The following is a 17,749-nucleotide window of genomic DNA, read 5'->3' on the forward strand; positions in this document are numbered from 1 at the left end:
ATGATGTAACACATCAGATCTCTAGCTACTGTACCTGTCATGATGTAACACATCAGATCTCTAGCTACTGTCTCTGTCATGATGTAATACATCAGATCTCTAGCTACTGTACCTGTCATGATGTAATACATCAGATCTCTAGCTACTGTACCTGTCATGATGTAATACATCAGATCTCTAGCTACTGTACCTGTCATGATGTAACACATCAGATCTCTAGCTACTGTACCTGTCATGATGTAACACATCAGATCTCTAGCTACTGTCTCTGTCATGATGTAATACATCAGATCTCTAGCTACTGTACCTGTCATGATGTAATACATCAGATCTCTAGCTACTGTACCTGTCATGATGTAATACATCAGATCTCTAGCTACTGTCTCTGTCATGATGTAATACATCAGATCTCTAGCTACTGTACCTGTCATGTTGTAATGCATCCAGTTTAGCATGATCTCTGGGGCCCTGTACCAGCGAGTGGCAACGTAACCAGTCATCTCATCGTCTGTGTGCCGCGCCAGCCCAAAGTCAAGAATCTGAGGAGGACAGACAGAACCAAACCATGTGGTACTTCAAAGATAGTCAGATAGTGAAAAGTCAGTAAAGTCACACCCTGTTCTCTCCTTGCAGTGAACATTTAATAGCACCGTTTCATAGGGGTGTGCTTGGTTTCCCCTCAGGCAGACGGTCTGATATTCTTGTCCAGACTGTTCAGGATGAACAAAGTTTGAATGAGTGGGCCAATACATAACGCCTTACCTTCAGCTCACAGTCCTCATTCACAGCCAGGTTGCTGGGTTTCAGGTCCTGGAGAGCGATGGGAGACAAGACATGACTATTTCTATATTATTACAGACTACCTACATGGAGGCCAGATCTGAATGGGCTTTCTCAATTGGGTCTAGATTCTCTCAAACCAAACCCACACAATCTGTAGAAGTGTTCCTACAAAACTTCTACAGTACTTCTGCAAGACTAACTCAATCTCTAACCAATCAGATCAGTTATTTCAAAACAGCAGATCTGAATAATTGACTCGGGCACTGTTTATGGTTTCACTTCCTCTGTGGTTTATAGTGTTTGAATAAGGAACGAGCCTGGGCCTGAACCTGCCATGTGGAAGTGAACCAAATAGTCATAAACTAACACAAGAAACAGGGTTGCCATCTGGGAAGGGATTTTTCACTGTGGGCTGAATCAAACAGGAGAGGAGACTTACTCTGTGAATGATATCTGCTGAGTGGATATACTGAGGAGAGAGAGGTGAAGGAGAGCAAAGGCATTACATTAAATCAACATCATGAATCATAAGTCGGTAGTTTTTAGGTACATCACAGATGGCAAAAATTACAAAATTATGACTTCCTTTAACAGTTTTGCCTACTGGGAATGTACACAACATTGTACACAACACTGGTCAACAACTGTGAATGGCAGTTAGTTGAAGAATGTTTAAAATCTCCAAGCATGTTGTTTCACCTTTAACCTCCAGAGTATCTGGTAGATAAGGAACTGTCTGTCTGTCTGTATGTGTGTGTGTTTCACCTTTAACCCCCGGAGGATCTGGTATATGAGGAACTGTCTGTCTGTCTGTCTGTGTGTGTGTTTCACCTTTAACCCCCGGAGGATCTGGTATATGAGGAACTGTCTGTCTGTCTGTATGTGTGTTTCACCTTTAACCCCCGGAGGATCTGGTATATGAGGAACTGTCTGTCTGTCTGTATGTGTGTGTGTTTCACCTTTAACCCCCGGAGGATCTGGTATATGAGGAACTGCACATGGTCGTCTGTCGGCTTCTGACACTTGATTATGTTGTTGAGGTCCGCCCCCATCAGGTGGGTCACCAGGTACCTGCCAATCACAACCAGACATAGGCTCAAACTAAACACCTCCCCTGGATTAACAAAGATGGTTTAGTACGAAGATATGTAGAAATTGCTTCTCCAATAGAAATCCCTGATCACGTGTGTCGGCGATGTCATGGCGACGTTGGCCAACTAAGCTCATGCGCAAAACCACGTCATCTGGTCTAACGGTCGTCTTGCGCCGAACGGCGCAGGCCTTCAAAATAAAAGGTACTTCTTCGATATAAAGTTGTCTCTGACGAAAATTAAAATGTGCCAGTTTGTCACTTTCAAGAGGTTGGAATTAGAACATGTTCACCTACTGAAGACATTACAACATGTTCAGCTACTGAAGACATTACAACATGTTCAGCTACTGAAGACATTACAACATGTTCAGCTACTGAAGACATTACAACATGTTCACCTACTGAAGACATTACAACATGTTCAGCTACTGAAGACATTACAACATGTTCACCTACTGAAGACATTACAACATGTTCAGCTACTGAAGACATTACAACATGTTCAGCTACTGAAGACACTACAACATGTTCAGCTACTGAAGACACTACAACTGACTGAAGACATTACAACATGTACACCTACTGAAGACACTACAACATGTACACCTACTGAAGACATTACAACATGTTCCAGCTACTGAAAACACTACAACATGTTCAGCTACTGAAGACACTACAACATGTTCAGCAACTGAAGACATTACAACATGTTCACCTACTGAAGACATTACAACATGTTCAGCTACTGAAGACATTACAACATGTTCACCTACTGAAGACATTACAACATGTTCAGCTACTGAAGACACTACAACATGTTCAGCTACTGAAGACACTACAACATGTACACCTACTGAAGACATTACAACATGTACACCTACTGAAGACACTACAACATGTACACCTACTGAAGACATTACAACATGTTCAGCTACTGAAAACACTACAACATGTTCAGCTACTGAAGACACTACAACATGTTCAGCAACTGAAGACATTACAACATGTACAGCTACTGAAGACATTACAACATGTACAGCTACTGAAGACACTACAACATGTTCAGCTACTGAAGACACTACAACATGTTCAGCTACTGAAGACATTACAACATGTTCAGCTACTGAAGACATTACAACATGTTCAGCTACTGAAGACATTACAACATGTTCACCTACTGAAGACATTACAACATGTTCAGCTACTGAAGACACTACAACATGTTCAGCTACTGAAGACACTACAACATGTTCTGCTACTGAAAACACTACAACATGTACACCTACTGAAAACACTGTACAACTGAAAACACTACAACATGTACACCTACTGAAGACATTACAACATGTTCACCTACTGAAGACACTACAACATGTTCAGCTACTGAAGACATTACAACATGTTCAGCTACTGAAGACATTACAACATGTTCAGCTACTGAAGACACTACAACATGTACACCTACTGAAGACATTACAACATGTACACCTACTGAAGACATTACAACATGTTCAGCTACTGAAGACATTACAACATGTTCAGCTACTGGAAGACACTACAACATGTTCAGCTACTGAAGACACTACAACATGTACACCTACTGAAGACATTACAAAATGTTCCAGCTACTGAAAACATTACAACATGTTCACCTACTGAAGACATTACAACATGTACACCTACTGAAGACATTACAACATGTTCAGCTACTGAAGACATTGGCTCCATTCCAGCTTGTGCATTCAGATTTGGAAAAACTATTGAAAGGAATTGCAAGCATTCCCGGAAGTATCGCGTTGCTGCGCTTCTGGGTTTCGAAACTCTGTGGTATTAAGACATCAACAACTACCTGTTTCTCACGGTTACATAGTCCACTAGTGTGACATATGTTTAGCTTTTCGGGTTAAAAAAAAGTTATCTTACCCTTATTTAACTAAGAAAGTCAGTTAAGAACAAATTCTTATTTACAATGACGCCTAGGAACAGTGGGTTAACTGCCTTGTTCTGGGGCAGAATGACAGATTTGTACCTTGTCAGCTCAGGGATTTGATCTTGCAACCTTCCGGTTACTAGTCCAAGGTTCTAGCCACTATGCTCCCTGCCGCCATTTCGGCTAATTTGTTTATTATCTGGTTAATGTAACCAGTGAACCCATAATGCTCACCAACGCCACAGTATTACGATGTGCCATCTGTTTCCCACCCGCCTCTAAAACCGTCCTTGGATAGACCAAAATATATATCATTTCCCCAAAATTCTTCATTATATATTTGTTTTACCCATAGACACATACATTCACGTGTTTCTATAGACGGGTGGGTTGACGATGTCACCATAATAACGCGCGTGCAGAGTGTTAAAAGGCTGTTAGTCAGCTCGTTCTATCTTGTTCTTGATACCATCTCTTGTTTTGACTGATGTTCATCACCATTTCTTGTTTTGACTGTCATGTTTATGCTAATATGGTTCAGATTTGCTAGCTAGCTAACCAACGACCTTAACAATGTATTTGAGACAACACGTGCTTGTGGACAAATGCATTTAAGCGGCTGCTCTCACAATAAATATTTGCTAATGAAATATAGCTCACAAGTTGTCAATAACCCTTTGATTGTAAACCGACTGTGTCCCTTCTTTGCCAGCTGAAACCGGTTGAGTGGCTGCTCCCCAGACACACATTCCTCCTCCTCCTCCTCTCTAGAAGCCACAGCAAGGCGAGCCCTCCACGAATAGAATGGCATTAAACAAAATACAGGTCCAATAAACACACTTATTTTTTGCAATTCAAATCTAATCCCATAGTGGATTAAAACAGCCCCAAACAGTGGTAAAGCACTTCTGGAGGGAAGGAGGAAGACGAGCCAAAAGATGCAGGAGGAGCAGATGGAGGTTTCACTCAGAGTGAGGGAGAGGGAGAGAGAGAGAGAGAGGAGGGGTATAAATAAGGTACATAAATACTGAGCCCTCATCTGTGTTGATCCATTCCTCCCTCCCTCTCGGGGGTGGTAGGTAGGAGGTGATATGGACAGTCTTGTGAGTCACATATTTTAGAAGCTGTTTGGGCGAACCACTGATACAGCACCTCTGCAGAACATATCCCATCACTTTCCTGGACAGCAGTTTGTGCTCCTCCATCCTGCAGGCGTATGCTGAACACAGATTATAAGCATGAGCTGAAAATAGCCTTGATTCCCTTTTGATCATTCTGTGTGAGCAGCTTCTTCCACTGCAGCCGTTTCACATCTCTCCTCTCTCTCCACCATCCCTCTCTTTCGCTCCTCCACTACCCCCCTCTCTCCAGACACTTCTCTCTTCTCTACCCTCCCTTTCTTCTCCCTGTGTGACCTATTGCCCCCAATTCCTCTGTGGTACAGGGTGTTCATCTATCTGGGACAAGGGGACAGCTGAGAGGCTGAGAGGAAAATACTTCACCCCTGCCCATCTGCCTGTGGGTGTGGAGCTGCCAGAGAGCTAGCCTGGTCCCAGATCAGTTTGTGCTCTTCATTGCTGTCATTGTTAAGACAAACATGGCAAATAGCACTAACAGAGACAGCCTGCAGCGCAGCACTGACTCACTAGCTGAACAATGTCCCTTTCTCACTTTCAACATCAACATGCCATAACTGCCAATAGTCGCCAGGCAGTCCTACCGACAATAGTCGCCAGGCAGTCCTACCGACAATAGTCGCCAGGCAGTCCTACCGACAATAGTCGCCAGGCAGTCCTGCCGACAATAAGGCAGTCCTACCGACAATAGTCACCAGGCAGTCCTGCCGACAATAGTCGCCAGGCAACCGTAGTCGCCAGGCAGTCCTACCGACAATAGTCGCCAGGCAGTCCTACCACAATAGTCACCAGGCAGTCCTACCGACAATAATTAGCCAGGCAGTCCTACCGACAATAGTCGCCAGGCGATCCAACCGACAATAGTCACCCAGGCAGTCCGCGACAATAGTCGCCAGTCCCTACCGACAATAGTCACCAGGCAGTCCTACCGACAATAGTCGCCAGGCAGTCCCTACCGACAATAGTCACCAGGCAGTCCTACCGACAATAGTCACCAGGCAGTCCTACCGACAATAGTCGCCAGGCAGTCCCTACCGACAATAGTCACTGAGCAGTCCTGCGACAATAGTCGCCAGGCAGTCCTACCGACAATAGTCGCCAGGCAGTCCGACGTAGTCGCCAGGCAGTCCTACCGACAATAGTCACCAGGCAGTCCTACCGACAATAGTCGCCAGGCAGTCCTACCGACAATAGTCGCCAGGCAGTCCTACCGACAATAGTCGCCAGGCAGTACTACCGACAAGTCACCAGGCAGTCCTACCGACAATAGTCACAGGCAATGTTCCTTCAAATAAATGTCAGCACTGAGCAAATTTCAGGTATGTTGAGCACAAGATTCTGTGCAACTTCCAGCACCTGTTTACTGTGAACACCGAGGCTGTACCCGCTTTAGGTTTCAGTTTTAACAGCGGCCACGTAGGCTTCTGTGGCTATTTTATCATAAATGTAGGCCTACAAGAATGGCCTGCCAACATGGACATAGGTGTTATATGATCATTCAGCCTACGGTAGAAGCCAATGTGTGGTGTTCAATGTAGACCTACATTCCATGAGACTTATGGGGAAAGAAGAACACGCAGGGCTGGACATGAACCTGTTCATCTACATGAACCTGTTTATAAAGACATGGAGTTGACTGAAAATGTTTGTGTTGTATGACGGAAGAAACCTCTTTACATTATTATTCCCATACCATCATGCTCCCGAGTAACGCAGCAGTCGAAGGCACTGCATCTCAGGGATAGAGGCCTCACTACAGACGCTGGTTCGATTCCAGGCTGTATCATAACCGGCCGTGATTGGGAGTCACATAGCACAGCGCACAATTGGTCCAGCATCATCCGGGTTAGGCCGTCATTGTAAATAAGAATTTGTTCTTAACTGACTTGCCAGGTTAAATAAAGGTTAAATATAAAAATAAATTTTAAAAAAACTAGCCGACTCCCTTTTCAAAGACGTCAAGAAACGTACAGGTTTTGTGCTCTTGTAGGAAGCAATCACTCCCATATTGCTGACTACAAATGATCTCTAACTGGGCTAATAACTCACCAACTAGCGAAGGATATGAACAAAATAAGCACACGTGGCTACATGCAGTATGGCTTTGATCTCAAAACCAGCACATCTACTCACGACCATAGAGGTTTCCCTTTTATTTAACTAGGCAAGTCAGTTAAGAACAAATTCTTATTTTCAAATGACGGCCTAGGAACAGTGGGTTAACTGCCTGTTCAGGGGCAGAATGACAGATTTGTACCTTGTCATGTCGGGGATTCGATCTCGCAACATTTCTGTTACTAGTTCAACACTCTAACCACTAGGCTTTCTGCTGCCCCGTAAACAGTCAAGTTCAAAGCAAATGGCACAGATCCATATAAGGGCTTCTGAGTGGCAGGCTGTATCACAACCGGCCGTGATTGGGAGTCCCATAGGGGCGGAGCACAATGTGTCCCGCCGTAGGCCAGTCATTGTAAATGAGAATTTGTTCTTTTAACTGACTTGCCTATTTATATTAAGTTAAAATAAAAACATATGGCAATGGTCTATTTGCATATAGTCCTACTGCAGCGCTGATTGTTTATGCCACACTGGTCTGCGCCGAGCAGTGCAGTCTCTGCGTAGAGGTGTCTGTGTAGAGTACGGGCCGAGTAGTGCAGTCTGCGTAGAGCACTGTGTAGAGTATGTAGTCTGTAGAGTACAGTTCATAGAGGCTGTGTAGAGTACGGGTGTAGTGCAGTCTGCGTAGAGCACGGGCCGAGTAGTACAGTCTGTGCAGTCTGCGTAGAGTACTGTAGAGCCGAGTAGTGCAGACTGTGTAGAGCACGGGCCTATAGAGTACAGTCTGTAGAGTACAGTTCAGGTGAGCAGACTGCGTAGAGTGCAGTCTGTGGGCTGAGTAGTGCAGTCTACGAAGTTGAGTAGTGCAGTCTGTGTAGAGTACAGTCTGGTGTAGAGTACAGTCTGTAGAGTACAGTCTATGCAGTCTGTGTAGAGCGTAGTACAAGAAGTCTGTGTAGAGTACACGTAGAGTACAGTCTGAGTAGTGCAGTCTGTGTAGAGCACGGGCCGAGTAGTGCAGTCTGTGTAGTACAGTCTGCACGGGCCGAGTAGTGCAGTCTGTGTAGTGCAGTCACTTGTGCAGAGGGCAGTCGTAAGTAGTGCAGTCTGTGTAGAGCACGGGCCGAGTAGCAAGCAGTCTGCGAGAGTACGGGGCGAGTAGTACAGTCTGTGTAGAGTACAGTCTGTAGAGTACAGTCTGTGTAGAGTACGGCCGAAAGTAGCAGTCTGTGTAGAATACGGGCCAAGTAGTACAGCCCATGAGAGTAATGGGCCGAGTAGCAGTTCATGTAGAGTACAGGCTGAGTAGTGCAGTCTGTAGAGTACGGGCCGAGTAGTGCAGTCTATGAGTACAGGCTGAGTAGTGCAGTCTGTGTAGAGTACGGCCGAGTAGTGCAGTCTGTGTAGAATACGGGTTTAGTAGTACAGTTCATGAGTACGGGCCGAGTAGTGCAGTTCATGAGAGTACAGCAGTCTGTGTAGAGTACGGGCTGAGTAGTGCAGTCTGCGTAGAGTACGGGCTGAGTAGTGCAGTCTGTGTAGAGTACGGGCTGAGTAGTGCAGTCTGCGTAGAGTACGGGCTGAGTAGTGCAGTCTGCGTAGAGTACGGGGTGAGTAGTGCAGTCTGTGTAGAGTACGGGCCGAGTAGTGCAGTCTGTGTAGAGTACGGGGTGAGTAGTGCAGTCTGTGTAGAGTACGGGTACTCACGCAGCTGAGAGGGAACATTGTTAACAGGTGGTACTACTGATGATAGTGACAGGTACCCCAGGAGCTTCCCAGGCAGAGCAGGATTTGTTTGATCTCTGCTGCTGGGAAAATAAAGACACTGTGTAGGCTACTCTGTGTCGGAAGTGAGGTATTCATCCACTGTCAATAGGCATTGGCTGAGAGAACGATCCACTGTCAATAGGCATTGGCTGAGAGAACGATCCACTGTCAATAGGCATTGGCTGAGAGAACGATCCACTGTCAATAGGCATTGGCTGAGAGAACGATCCACTGTCAATAGGCATTGGCTGAGAGAACAATCCACTGTCAATAGGCATTGGCTGAGAGAACAATCCACTGTCAATAGGCATTGGCTGAGAGAACGATCCACTGTCAATAGGCATTGATTGTCTGACAGGAAAATATGAAGGGGTAATAAAGAGATATTCAATACTTAAAGAAAGCAGCTAACGATAAACCTAAGAGTTAACTCAACTCACACATCATTGAACTCCTCCAGACTAGTAGCAGGTGTGAAAACATCTAGAAGCCCGATCACCTGAAATACAGAAAGGCCAATGGTCAAGTTAATAACACAAGGAACGAGGACTGTATCAGCTCTCCCAATGACTTCATGACTCCACAAGAAGTTGGTTTCAGCAGAGAGGAGCATCGGAGAGCATTGGAACTAGAACAATAGGAATATTTCAACCAACATCTTCATAAGGTTGATATCTCAGTAAGCAGTACAGTTGTATTCAGTAATATGATTCATGTAGCCAACATAGTTCTGCTGCTTTTAAGAGAGGAGAGATGCGAGACGGACAAGAGAGAGCGAGACGGACAGGGAGAGCAAGCGAGACAGCGAGACGGAACAGAGAGCGAGCGAGACAGAGAGCGTGACAGGAGAGCGAGACGAGCGAGACGGACAGAGAGAGCGCATGCGAGACAGAGAGACGGGATAAGAAGAGCAAGACAGAGAGACGGATAAGAGAGAGCAAGACGGACAAGAGAGAGCGAGACGGACTAAGAGAGAGCGAGACGGACAAGAGAGAGAGAGCGAGACGGATAAGAGAGAGGCGAGGATAGAGAGAGAGCGAGACGGACAGAGAGAGACAAAGAGACTATAGAGAGAGTGAGACAGAGAGACGGATACGAGCGAGCAAGACGGAGCGAGACGGACAAGAGAGAGCGAGACGGATAAGAGAGAGCGAGACGGATAAGAGAGCGAGCGAGACTGGATAAGAGAGCGAGCGAGACAGGAGACTGATAAGAGAGCTAAGCGAGACTGATAAGAGAGCGGAGCAGAGACTGATAAGAGAGCGAGACGAGACTGATAAGAGAGCTGAGCGTAGACAGAGAGACTGATAAGAGAGCGAGCGAGACTGATAAGAGAGCAGAGCTGAGACAGAGACTGATGAGAGAGCGTAGCGAGACTGATAAGAGAGCGAGCGAGACTGATAAGTGAGCGAGCGCGACAGAGAGACTGATAAGAGAGCGAGCGAGACAGAGAGACTGATAAGAGAGCGAGCGAGCACAGAGACTGATAAGATGAGCGAGCGAGACTGGATAAGAGCGAGGAGACAGGAGACTGATAAGAGAGCGAGCGAGAGAGCGAGAGGAGACTGATAAGAGAGCGAGCGAGACTGATAAGAGAGCTGAGCGAGACTGATAAGAGAGCGAGCGAGACTGATAAGAGAGCGAGCGAGACAGAGAGACTGATAAGAGAGCAGAGCGAGACAGAGACGGAAAGAGAGCAGCGAGGACTGATAAGAGAGCTGAGCTGAGACAGAGACGAAAAAAGAGAGAGCGAGCAGATATGAGAGAGAGCTTGTAGCTGAGACAGAGAGACGGACAAGAGAGAGCTGAGGACTGGGACAAGAGCGAGCGAGACAGAGAGACTTGGACAAGAGAGCGCGAGCGAGACGTGGGACTGGAGCGAGCCGAGCGTAGCGAGGACGGGACAAGAGAGAGCGAGCGAGACCGGACAAGAGACGAGCAGAGCCAGCCAGACGGACAAGAGCGAGCGAGCGAACGGGACAGGACGCGAGCGAGACGGACAAGAGCGAAGCTGAGAGACGGACAAGAGCGAGCGGAGCTAGACCGACAAGAGCAGAGAGCGAGCGAGACGGACAAGAGCGAGTGAGCGAGCGAGACGGACAAGAGCGAGTGAGCGAGCGAGACGGACAAGAGCGAGTGAGCGAGCGAGACGGACAAGAGAGAGCGAGCGAGACGGACAGGAGAGCGAGCAAGACGGACAGGAGAGCGAGCGAGACGGACAGGAGAGCGAGCAAGACAGAGAGACGGACAAGAGAGAGCGAGACGGACAAGAGAGAGCGAGACGGACAAGAGAGAGCGAGACGGACAAGAGAGCGAGACGGACAAGAGGAGCGAGACGAGACGGAGAGAGAGCGAGCGAGACGGACAAGAGACGAGCGAGACGGACAAGAGCGAGCGAGACGGGGATAAGAGCGAGCGAGACGGACAAGAGCGAGCGCGAGACGGGACAAGACAGCGAGACGGACAAGAGCGAGCGAGACAGACAAGAGCGAGCGAGACGGATAAGAGAGAGCGAGCGAGACTTGACAGGAGAGCGAGAGTGAGACAGAGAGACGGATAACAGAGAGCGAGATGGACAGGAGCTTAGCCAGACGGCCAAGAGCGGGCGAGACGGACAAGAGCGAGCGAGACGGACAAGAGAGCTAGCAATAGACGGACAGGAGCGAGCGGACGGACAGGAGAGCGAGTGAGACAGAGGTTTGAGGAACAGAGAGCGAGCAAGACAGAGAGACAGACAAGGACAGGAGAGCGAGAGTGAGACAGGGCAAGAGCGAGAGACGGATAACAGAGAGCGAGCGAAGACAGAGACAGACAAGGGAGATAACAGAGACGGCAAGAGAGAGATGACAGGCAAGAGCGAGCGAGCGACAGACAAGAGCGAGCGAGACGGATAAGAGAGCGAGCGAGACAGAGAGACGGATAAGAGAGCGAGCAAGACAGAGAGACGGATAAGAGAGAGCGAGACGGATAAGAGAGAGCGAGACGGATAAGAGAGAGCGAGACGGATAAGAGAGAGCGAGACGGATAAGAGAGAGCGAGACGGATAAGAGAGAGCGAGACGGATAAGAGAGAGCGAGACGGATAAGAGAGAGCGAGACGGATAAGAGAGCGAGCAAGACAGAGAGACGGACAGGAGAGCGAGCGAGACAGAGAGACTGATAAGAGAGCGAGCGAGACTGATAAGAGAGCGAGCGAGACAGAGAGACTGATAAGAGAGCGAGCGAGACAGAGAGACTGATAAGAGAGCGAGCGAGACAGAGAGACTGATAAGAGAGCGAGCGAGACAGAGAGACTGATGAGAGAGCGAGCGAGACTGATAAGTGAGCGAGCGAGACAGAGAGACTGATAAGAGAGCGAGCGAGACAGAGAGACTGATAAGAGAGCGAGCGAGACAGAGAGACTGATAAGAGAGCGAGCGAGACTGATAAGAGCGAGCGAGACTGATAAGAGAGCGAGCGAGACTGATAAGAGAGCGAGCGAGACTGATAAGAGAGCGAGCGAGACAGAGACTGATAAGAGAGCGAGCGAGACTGATAAGAGAGCGAGCGAGACAGAGAGACTGATAAGAGAGCGAGCGAGACAGAGAGACTGATAAGAGAGCGAGCGAGACAGAGACGGAAAAGAGAGAGCGAGCGAGACTGATAAGAGAGCGAGCGAGACAGAGAGACGGAAAAGAGAGAGCTTGGCAGAGATACAGGGAGAGCGAGCGAGACAGAGAGACGGACAAGAGAGAGCGAAACAGATTTGACAAGAGCGAGCGAGCGAGACGGACAAGAGCGAGCGAAGCGAGACGGACAAGAGCTGGCGAGCCGAGACGGACAAGAGCGAGCGAGCGAGCCGGACAAGAGCGAGTGAGCGAGCGAGCTGCGACAAGAGAGCGAGCGAGACGGACAGGAGAGCGAGCAAGACGGACAGGAGAGCGAGCGCAAGACGGACAGGAGAGCTGTGGAGCAAGACAGAGAGACGGACAGAGAGAGAGCTGAAACGGACAAGAGAGAGCGAGACGGACAAGAGAGAGCGAGACGGACAAGAGAGGAGCGACAGGACAAGAGCTGAGCGAAGACAGACAAAGAGAGAGCGAGGACTGAGTAAGAGAGAGCGAACAGACGGACAGGAGCGAGTGAGACAGAAGCGAGCGAGACGGGACAAGAGCGAGCGAGACGGACAAGAGCGAGCGAGACGGACAAGAGCGAGCGAGACGGACAAGAGCGAGCGAGACAGACAAGAGCGAGCGAGACGGATAAGAGAGAGCGAGCGAGACGGACAGGAGAGCGAGTGAGACAGAGAGACGGATAACAGAGAGCGAGCAAGACAGAGACAGACAAGAGAGAGCGAGACGGACGAGAGCGAGACAGGCAAGAGCGAGTGAGACGGATAAGAGAGAGCGAGCGAGACGGACAGGAGAGCGAGTGAGACAGAGAGACGGATAACAGAGCGAGCAAGACAGAGAGACAGACAAGAGAGAGCGAGACGGACGAGAGCGAGACAGGCAAGAGCGAGCGAGACAGACAAGAGCGAGCGAGACGGATAAGAGAGAGCGAGCGAGACGGACAGGAGAGCGAGTGAGAGAGAGACGGATAACAGAGAGCGAGACGGACAGGAGCGAGCGAGACGGACAAGAGCGAGCGAGACGGACAAGAGCGAGCGAGACGGACAAGAGCGAGCGAGACGGACAGGAGAGAGCGAGACGGATAAGAGAGAGCGAGCGAGACGGACAGGAGAGCGAGTGAGAGAGAGACGGACAAGAGCGAGCGAGACGGATAAGAGAGAGCGAGCGAGACGGGCAGGAGAGCGAGCGAGACAGAGAGACGGATTAGAGAGAGCGAGACGGATTAGAGAGAGCGAGACGGATAAGAGAGAGCGAGACGGATAAGAGAGAGCGAGACAGAGACTGATAAGAGAGCGAGCGAGACAGAGAGACTGGATAAGAGAGCAGCGAGACAGAGAGACTGATAAGAGAGCGAGCGAGACAGAGAGACTGATAAGAGAGCGAGCGAGACAGAGAGACTGATAAGAGAGCGAGCGAGACAGAGAGACTGATAAGAGAGCGAGCGAGACAGAGAGACTGATAAGAGAGCGAGCGAGACTGATAAGAGAGCGAGCGAGACAGAGAGACTGATAAGAGAGCGAGCGAGACTGATAAGATAGCGAGCGAGACTGATAAGATAGCGAGCGAGCCAGAGAGACTGATAAGAGAGCGAGCGAGACTGATAAGAGAGCGAGCGAGACAGAGAGACTGATAAGAGAGCGAGCGAGACTGATAAGAGAGTGAGCGAGACAGAGACTGAAGAGAGCGAGTGAGACTGATAAGATAGCGAGCGAGCCAGAGAGACTGATAAGAGAGCGAGCGAGACTGATAAGAGAGCGAGCGAGACAGAGAGACTGATAAGAGAGCGAGCGAGACAGAGAGACTGATAAGAGAGCGAGCGAGACTGATAAGAGAGCGAGCGAGACTGATAAGAGAGCGAGCGAGACAGAGAGACTGATAAGATAGCGAGCGAGACTGATAAGATAGCGAGCGAGACAGAGAGACTGATAAGATAGCGAGCGAGACTGATAAGAGAGCGAGCGAGACTGATAAGAGAGCGAGCGAGACTGATAAGAGAGCGAGCGAGACAGAGAGACTGATAAGATAGCGAGCGAGACTGATAAGATAGCGAGCGAGACAGAGAGACTGATAAGATAGCGAGCGAGACTGATAAGAGAGCGAGCGAGACAGAGAGACTGATAAGATAGCGAGCGAGACAGAGACTGATAAGAGAGCGAGCGAGACAGAGAGACTGATAAGAGAGAGCGAGCGAGACTGATAAGAGAGCGAGCGAGACTGATAAGAGAGCGAAGCGAGACAGAGAGACTGATAAGAGAGCGAGCGAGACTGGATAAGAGAGCGAGCGAGACAGATAAGAGAGCGGCAAGACAGAAGACTGATAAGAGAGCGAGCGAGACAGAGAGACTGATAAGAGAGCGAGCGAGACAGAGAGACTGATAAGAGAGAGCGAGCGAGACTGATAAGAGACGGACAAGAGCGAGCGAGCGAGACGGACAAGAGCGAGTGAGCGAGCTAGATGGACAAGAGCGAGCAAGACGGACAAGAGAGAGCGAGCGAGACGGACAGGAGAGCGAGCGAGACGGACAGGAGAGCGAGTGAGACGGATAACAGAGAGCGAGCAAGACAGAGAGACGGACAAGAGAGAGCGAGACGGACAAGAGCGAGCAAGACAGACAAGAAGCGAGCGAGACGGACAAGAGCGAGCGAGACGGACAAGAAGCGAGCGAGACGGACAAGAGCGAGCGAGACGGACAAGAAGCGAGACGAGACGGACAAGAGCGGAGCGAGACGGACAAGAGCGAGCGAGACGGACAAGAGCGAGCCGAGACGGACAAGAGCGAGCGAGAGCGGACAAGAGCAGCGAGACGGACAAGAAGCGAGACGAGACGGGACAGGAGAGCGAGCGAGACAGAGAGACGGATAACAGAGAGCGAGCAAGACAGAGAGACGGACAAGAGAGAGCGAGACGGACGAGAGCGAGACGGACAAGAGAGAGCGAGCGAGACGGACAAGAGAGCGAGCGTAGACGGACAAGAGCGGCGAGGCGGACAAGAGCGCAGCGAGACGGACAGGAGAGCGAGCGAGACAGAGAGACGGATAACGAGAGACGAGACAAGAGCGGACAAGACGGACGAGAGCGAGACGGACAAGAGAGAGCGAGCGAGACGGACAAGAGCGAGCGAGACGGACAAGAGCGAGCGAGACGGACAAGAGCGAGCGAGACGGACAAGAGCGAGCGAGACGGACAAGAGCGAGCGAGACGGACAAGAGCGAGCGAGACGGACAGGAGAGCGAGCGAGACGGACAAGAGCGAGCGAGACAGAGAGACGGATAACAGAGAGCGAGCAAGACAGAGAGACAGACAAGAGAGAGCGAGACGGACGAGAGCGAGACAGGCAAGAGCGAGCGAGACGGATAAGAGAGAGCGAGCGAGACGGACAGGAGAGCGAGTGAGACAGAGAGACGGATAACAGAGAGCGAGACGGACAGGAGCGAGAGCGAGACGGACAAGAGCGAGCTCGAGACGGACAAGAGAGCGAGGCGGACAGGAAAGCGAGGCGGACAGGAAAGCGCGAGACGGATAGAGAGAGCGAGCGAGACGGACAGGAGAGCGAGCGAGACGAGAGACGGACAAGAGCGAGCGAGACGGATAGAGAGAGCGGCGAGACGGACAGGAGAGCGGCGAGACAGAGAGACGAGAGAGAGAGCGAGACGGACTGAGAGAGCGAGACGGATAGGAGAGAGCGAGACGGACAGAGAGAGTGCGAGACAGAGAGACGGATAAGAGAGCGAGCAAGACAGAGAGACGGATAAGAGAGCGAGCAAGACAGAGAGACGGATAAGAGAGAGCGAGACGGATAAGAGAGAGCGAGGCGGATAAGAGAGAGCGAGACGGATAGAGAGAGCGAGACGGATGAGAGAGCGAGACGGATAAGAGAGAGCGAGACGGATAAGAGAGGCGAGACGGATGAGAGAGAGCGAGACGGATAAGAGAGAGCGAGACGGATAGAGAGAGAGCGAGACGGATAAGAGAGCGAGCGAGACAGAGAGACGGATAAGAGAGCGAGCGAGACAGAGAGACGGATAAGAGAGCGAGCAAGACAGAGAGACGGATAAGAGAGAGCGAGACGGATAAGAGAGAGCGAGACGGATAAGAGAGAGCGAGACGGATAAGAGAGAGCGAGACGGATAAGAGAGAGCGAGACAGAGAGACGGATAAGAGAGCAGAGCGAGACAGAGAGACGGATAAGAGAGCGAGCGAGACAGAGAGACGGATAAGAGAGAGCGAGACGGATAGAGAGCGAGAGCAGAGAGACGGATAAGAGAGAGCGAGACGGATAAGAGAGAGCGAGACGGATAAGAGAGAGCGAGACTGGATAGGAGAGAGCGAGCGAGACGGATAGGAGAGAGCGAGACTGGATAAGAGAGAGCGAGACGGATAAGAGAGAGCGAGACAGAGAGACGGATAAGAGAGAGCGAGACGGACAGGAGAGCGAGCGAGACGGACAGGAGAGCGAGCGAGACGGACAGGAGAGCGAGCGAGACAGAACAGACAGCGAGACAGACAGGGCAATAGAAGACTTAAGCCAACATCATCCTAGAGATAATATTCAAGCAGTTACATAATGATTCAAGCAGTTGATTCAAGCAGTTACATGGACAATGATTCAGTCACATAATGATTCAAGCAGTCACATAATGATTAATGCAGCAAACAGCTTTGTGAAGCTTTTGAGACAAAACTCACATTCTCATGCTTCATGTGCTTGAGCAGCCGTAGCTCTCTGTAGGTTCTCTTGGCGTGGATAAAGGACTGGAAAGGCCGGGAGAGCTTCTTCACAGCGATCTTCATACCCGTCTTCTGATCGTACGACGAGCTGGAGGAGAAAACAGAAACGGATTATTTCAACTACAAGAGTTGGATATTAGTCAACATTATCTAACAGAGCTGCACCCATTCTTCTTCAAAACAAGTACTGATAGGTTAGTTCAAAGTACGGATCTAATAGAAATCAGCGTTATGACAAAAAGTTACGCACACGAACCGTAGTCATTGGCCGAGAGAATGATCCACTGTCAATAGGCATTGGCCCGAGAGAATGATCCACTGTCAATAGGCATTGGCCCGAGAGAATGATCCACTATCAATAGGCAGTGGCCCGAGAGAATGATCCACTATCAATAGGCAGTGGCCCGAGAGAATGATCCACTGTCAATAGGCATTGGCCCGAGAGAATGATCCACTGTCAATAGGCATTGGCTGAGAGAATGATCCACTGTCAATAGGCATTGGCTGAGAGAATGATCCACTGTCAATAGGCATTGGCTGAGAGAACGATCCACTGTCAATAGGCATTGGCCCGAGAGAATGATCCACTGTAAATAGGCATTGGCCCGAGAGAATGATCCACTGTAAATAGGCATTGGCCCGA

The 17,749-nt window shown here is 49.6% G+C and overlaps 1 protein-coding gene across 1 annotated transcript; it reads right to left on the reverse strand.

Moving 5' to 3' along the window:
* Positions 1–307: 307 nt before the first annotated feature.
* Positions 308–17,225, reverse strand: LOC135536209 (mitogen-activated protein kinase 14A-like; the record flags this gene model as incomplete). Its single annotated transcript, XM_064962582.1, has 6 exons — positions 17,065–17,225; positions 9,208–9,266; positions 1,743–1,854; positions 1,223–1,252; positions 763–810; positions 308–539 (listed from the first exon to the last, which is right to left on the reverse strand). Coding segments are annotated over exons 1-6 (586 nt in total), but the record flags the coding sequence as incomplete, so codon positions are not given.
* Between the last annotated feature and the right edge of the window lie 524 nt (positions 17,226–17,749).

Source organism: Oncorhynchus masou, unplaced genomic scaffold (assembly GCF_036934945.1).
Source record: "Oncorhynchus masou masou isolate Uvic2021 unplaced genomic scaffold, UVic_Omas_1.1 unplaced_scaffold_5741, whole genome shotgun sequence".
Classification (NCBI taxonomy): Eukaryota; Metazoa; Chordata; class Actinopteri; order Salmoniformes; family Salmonidae; genus Oncorhynchus; species Oncorhynchus masou.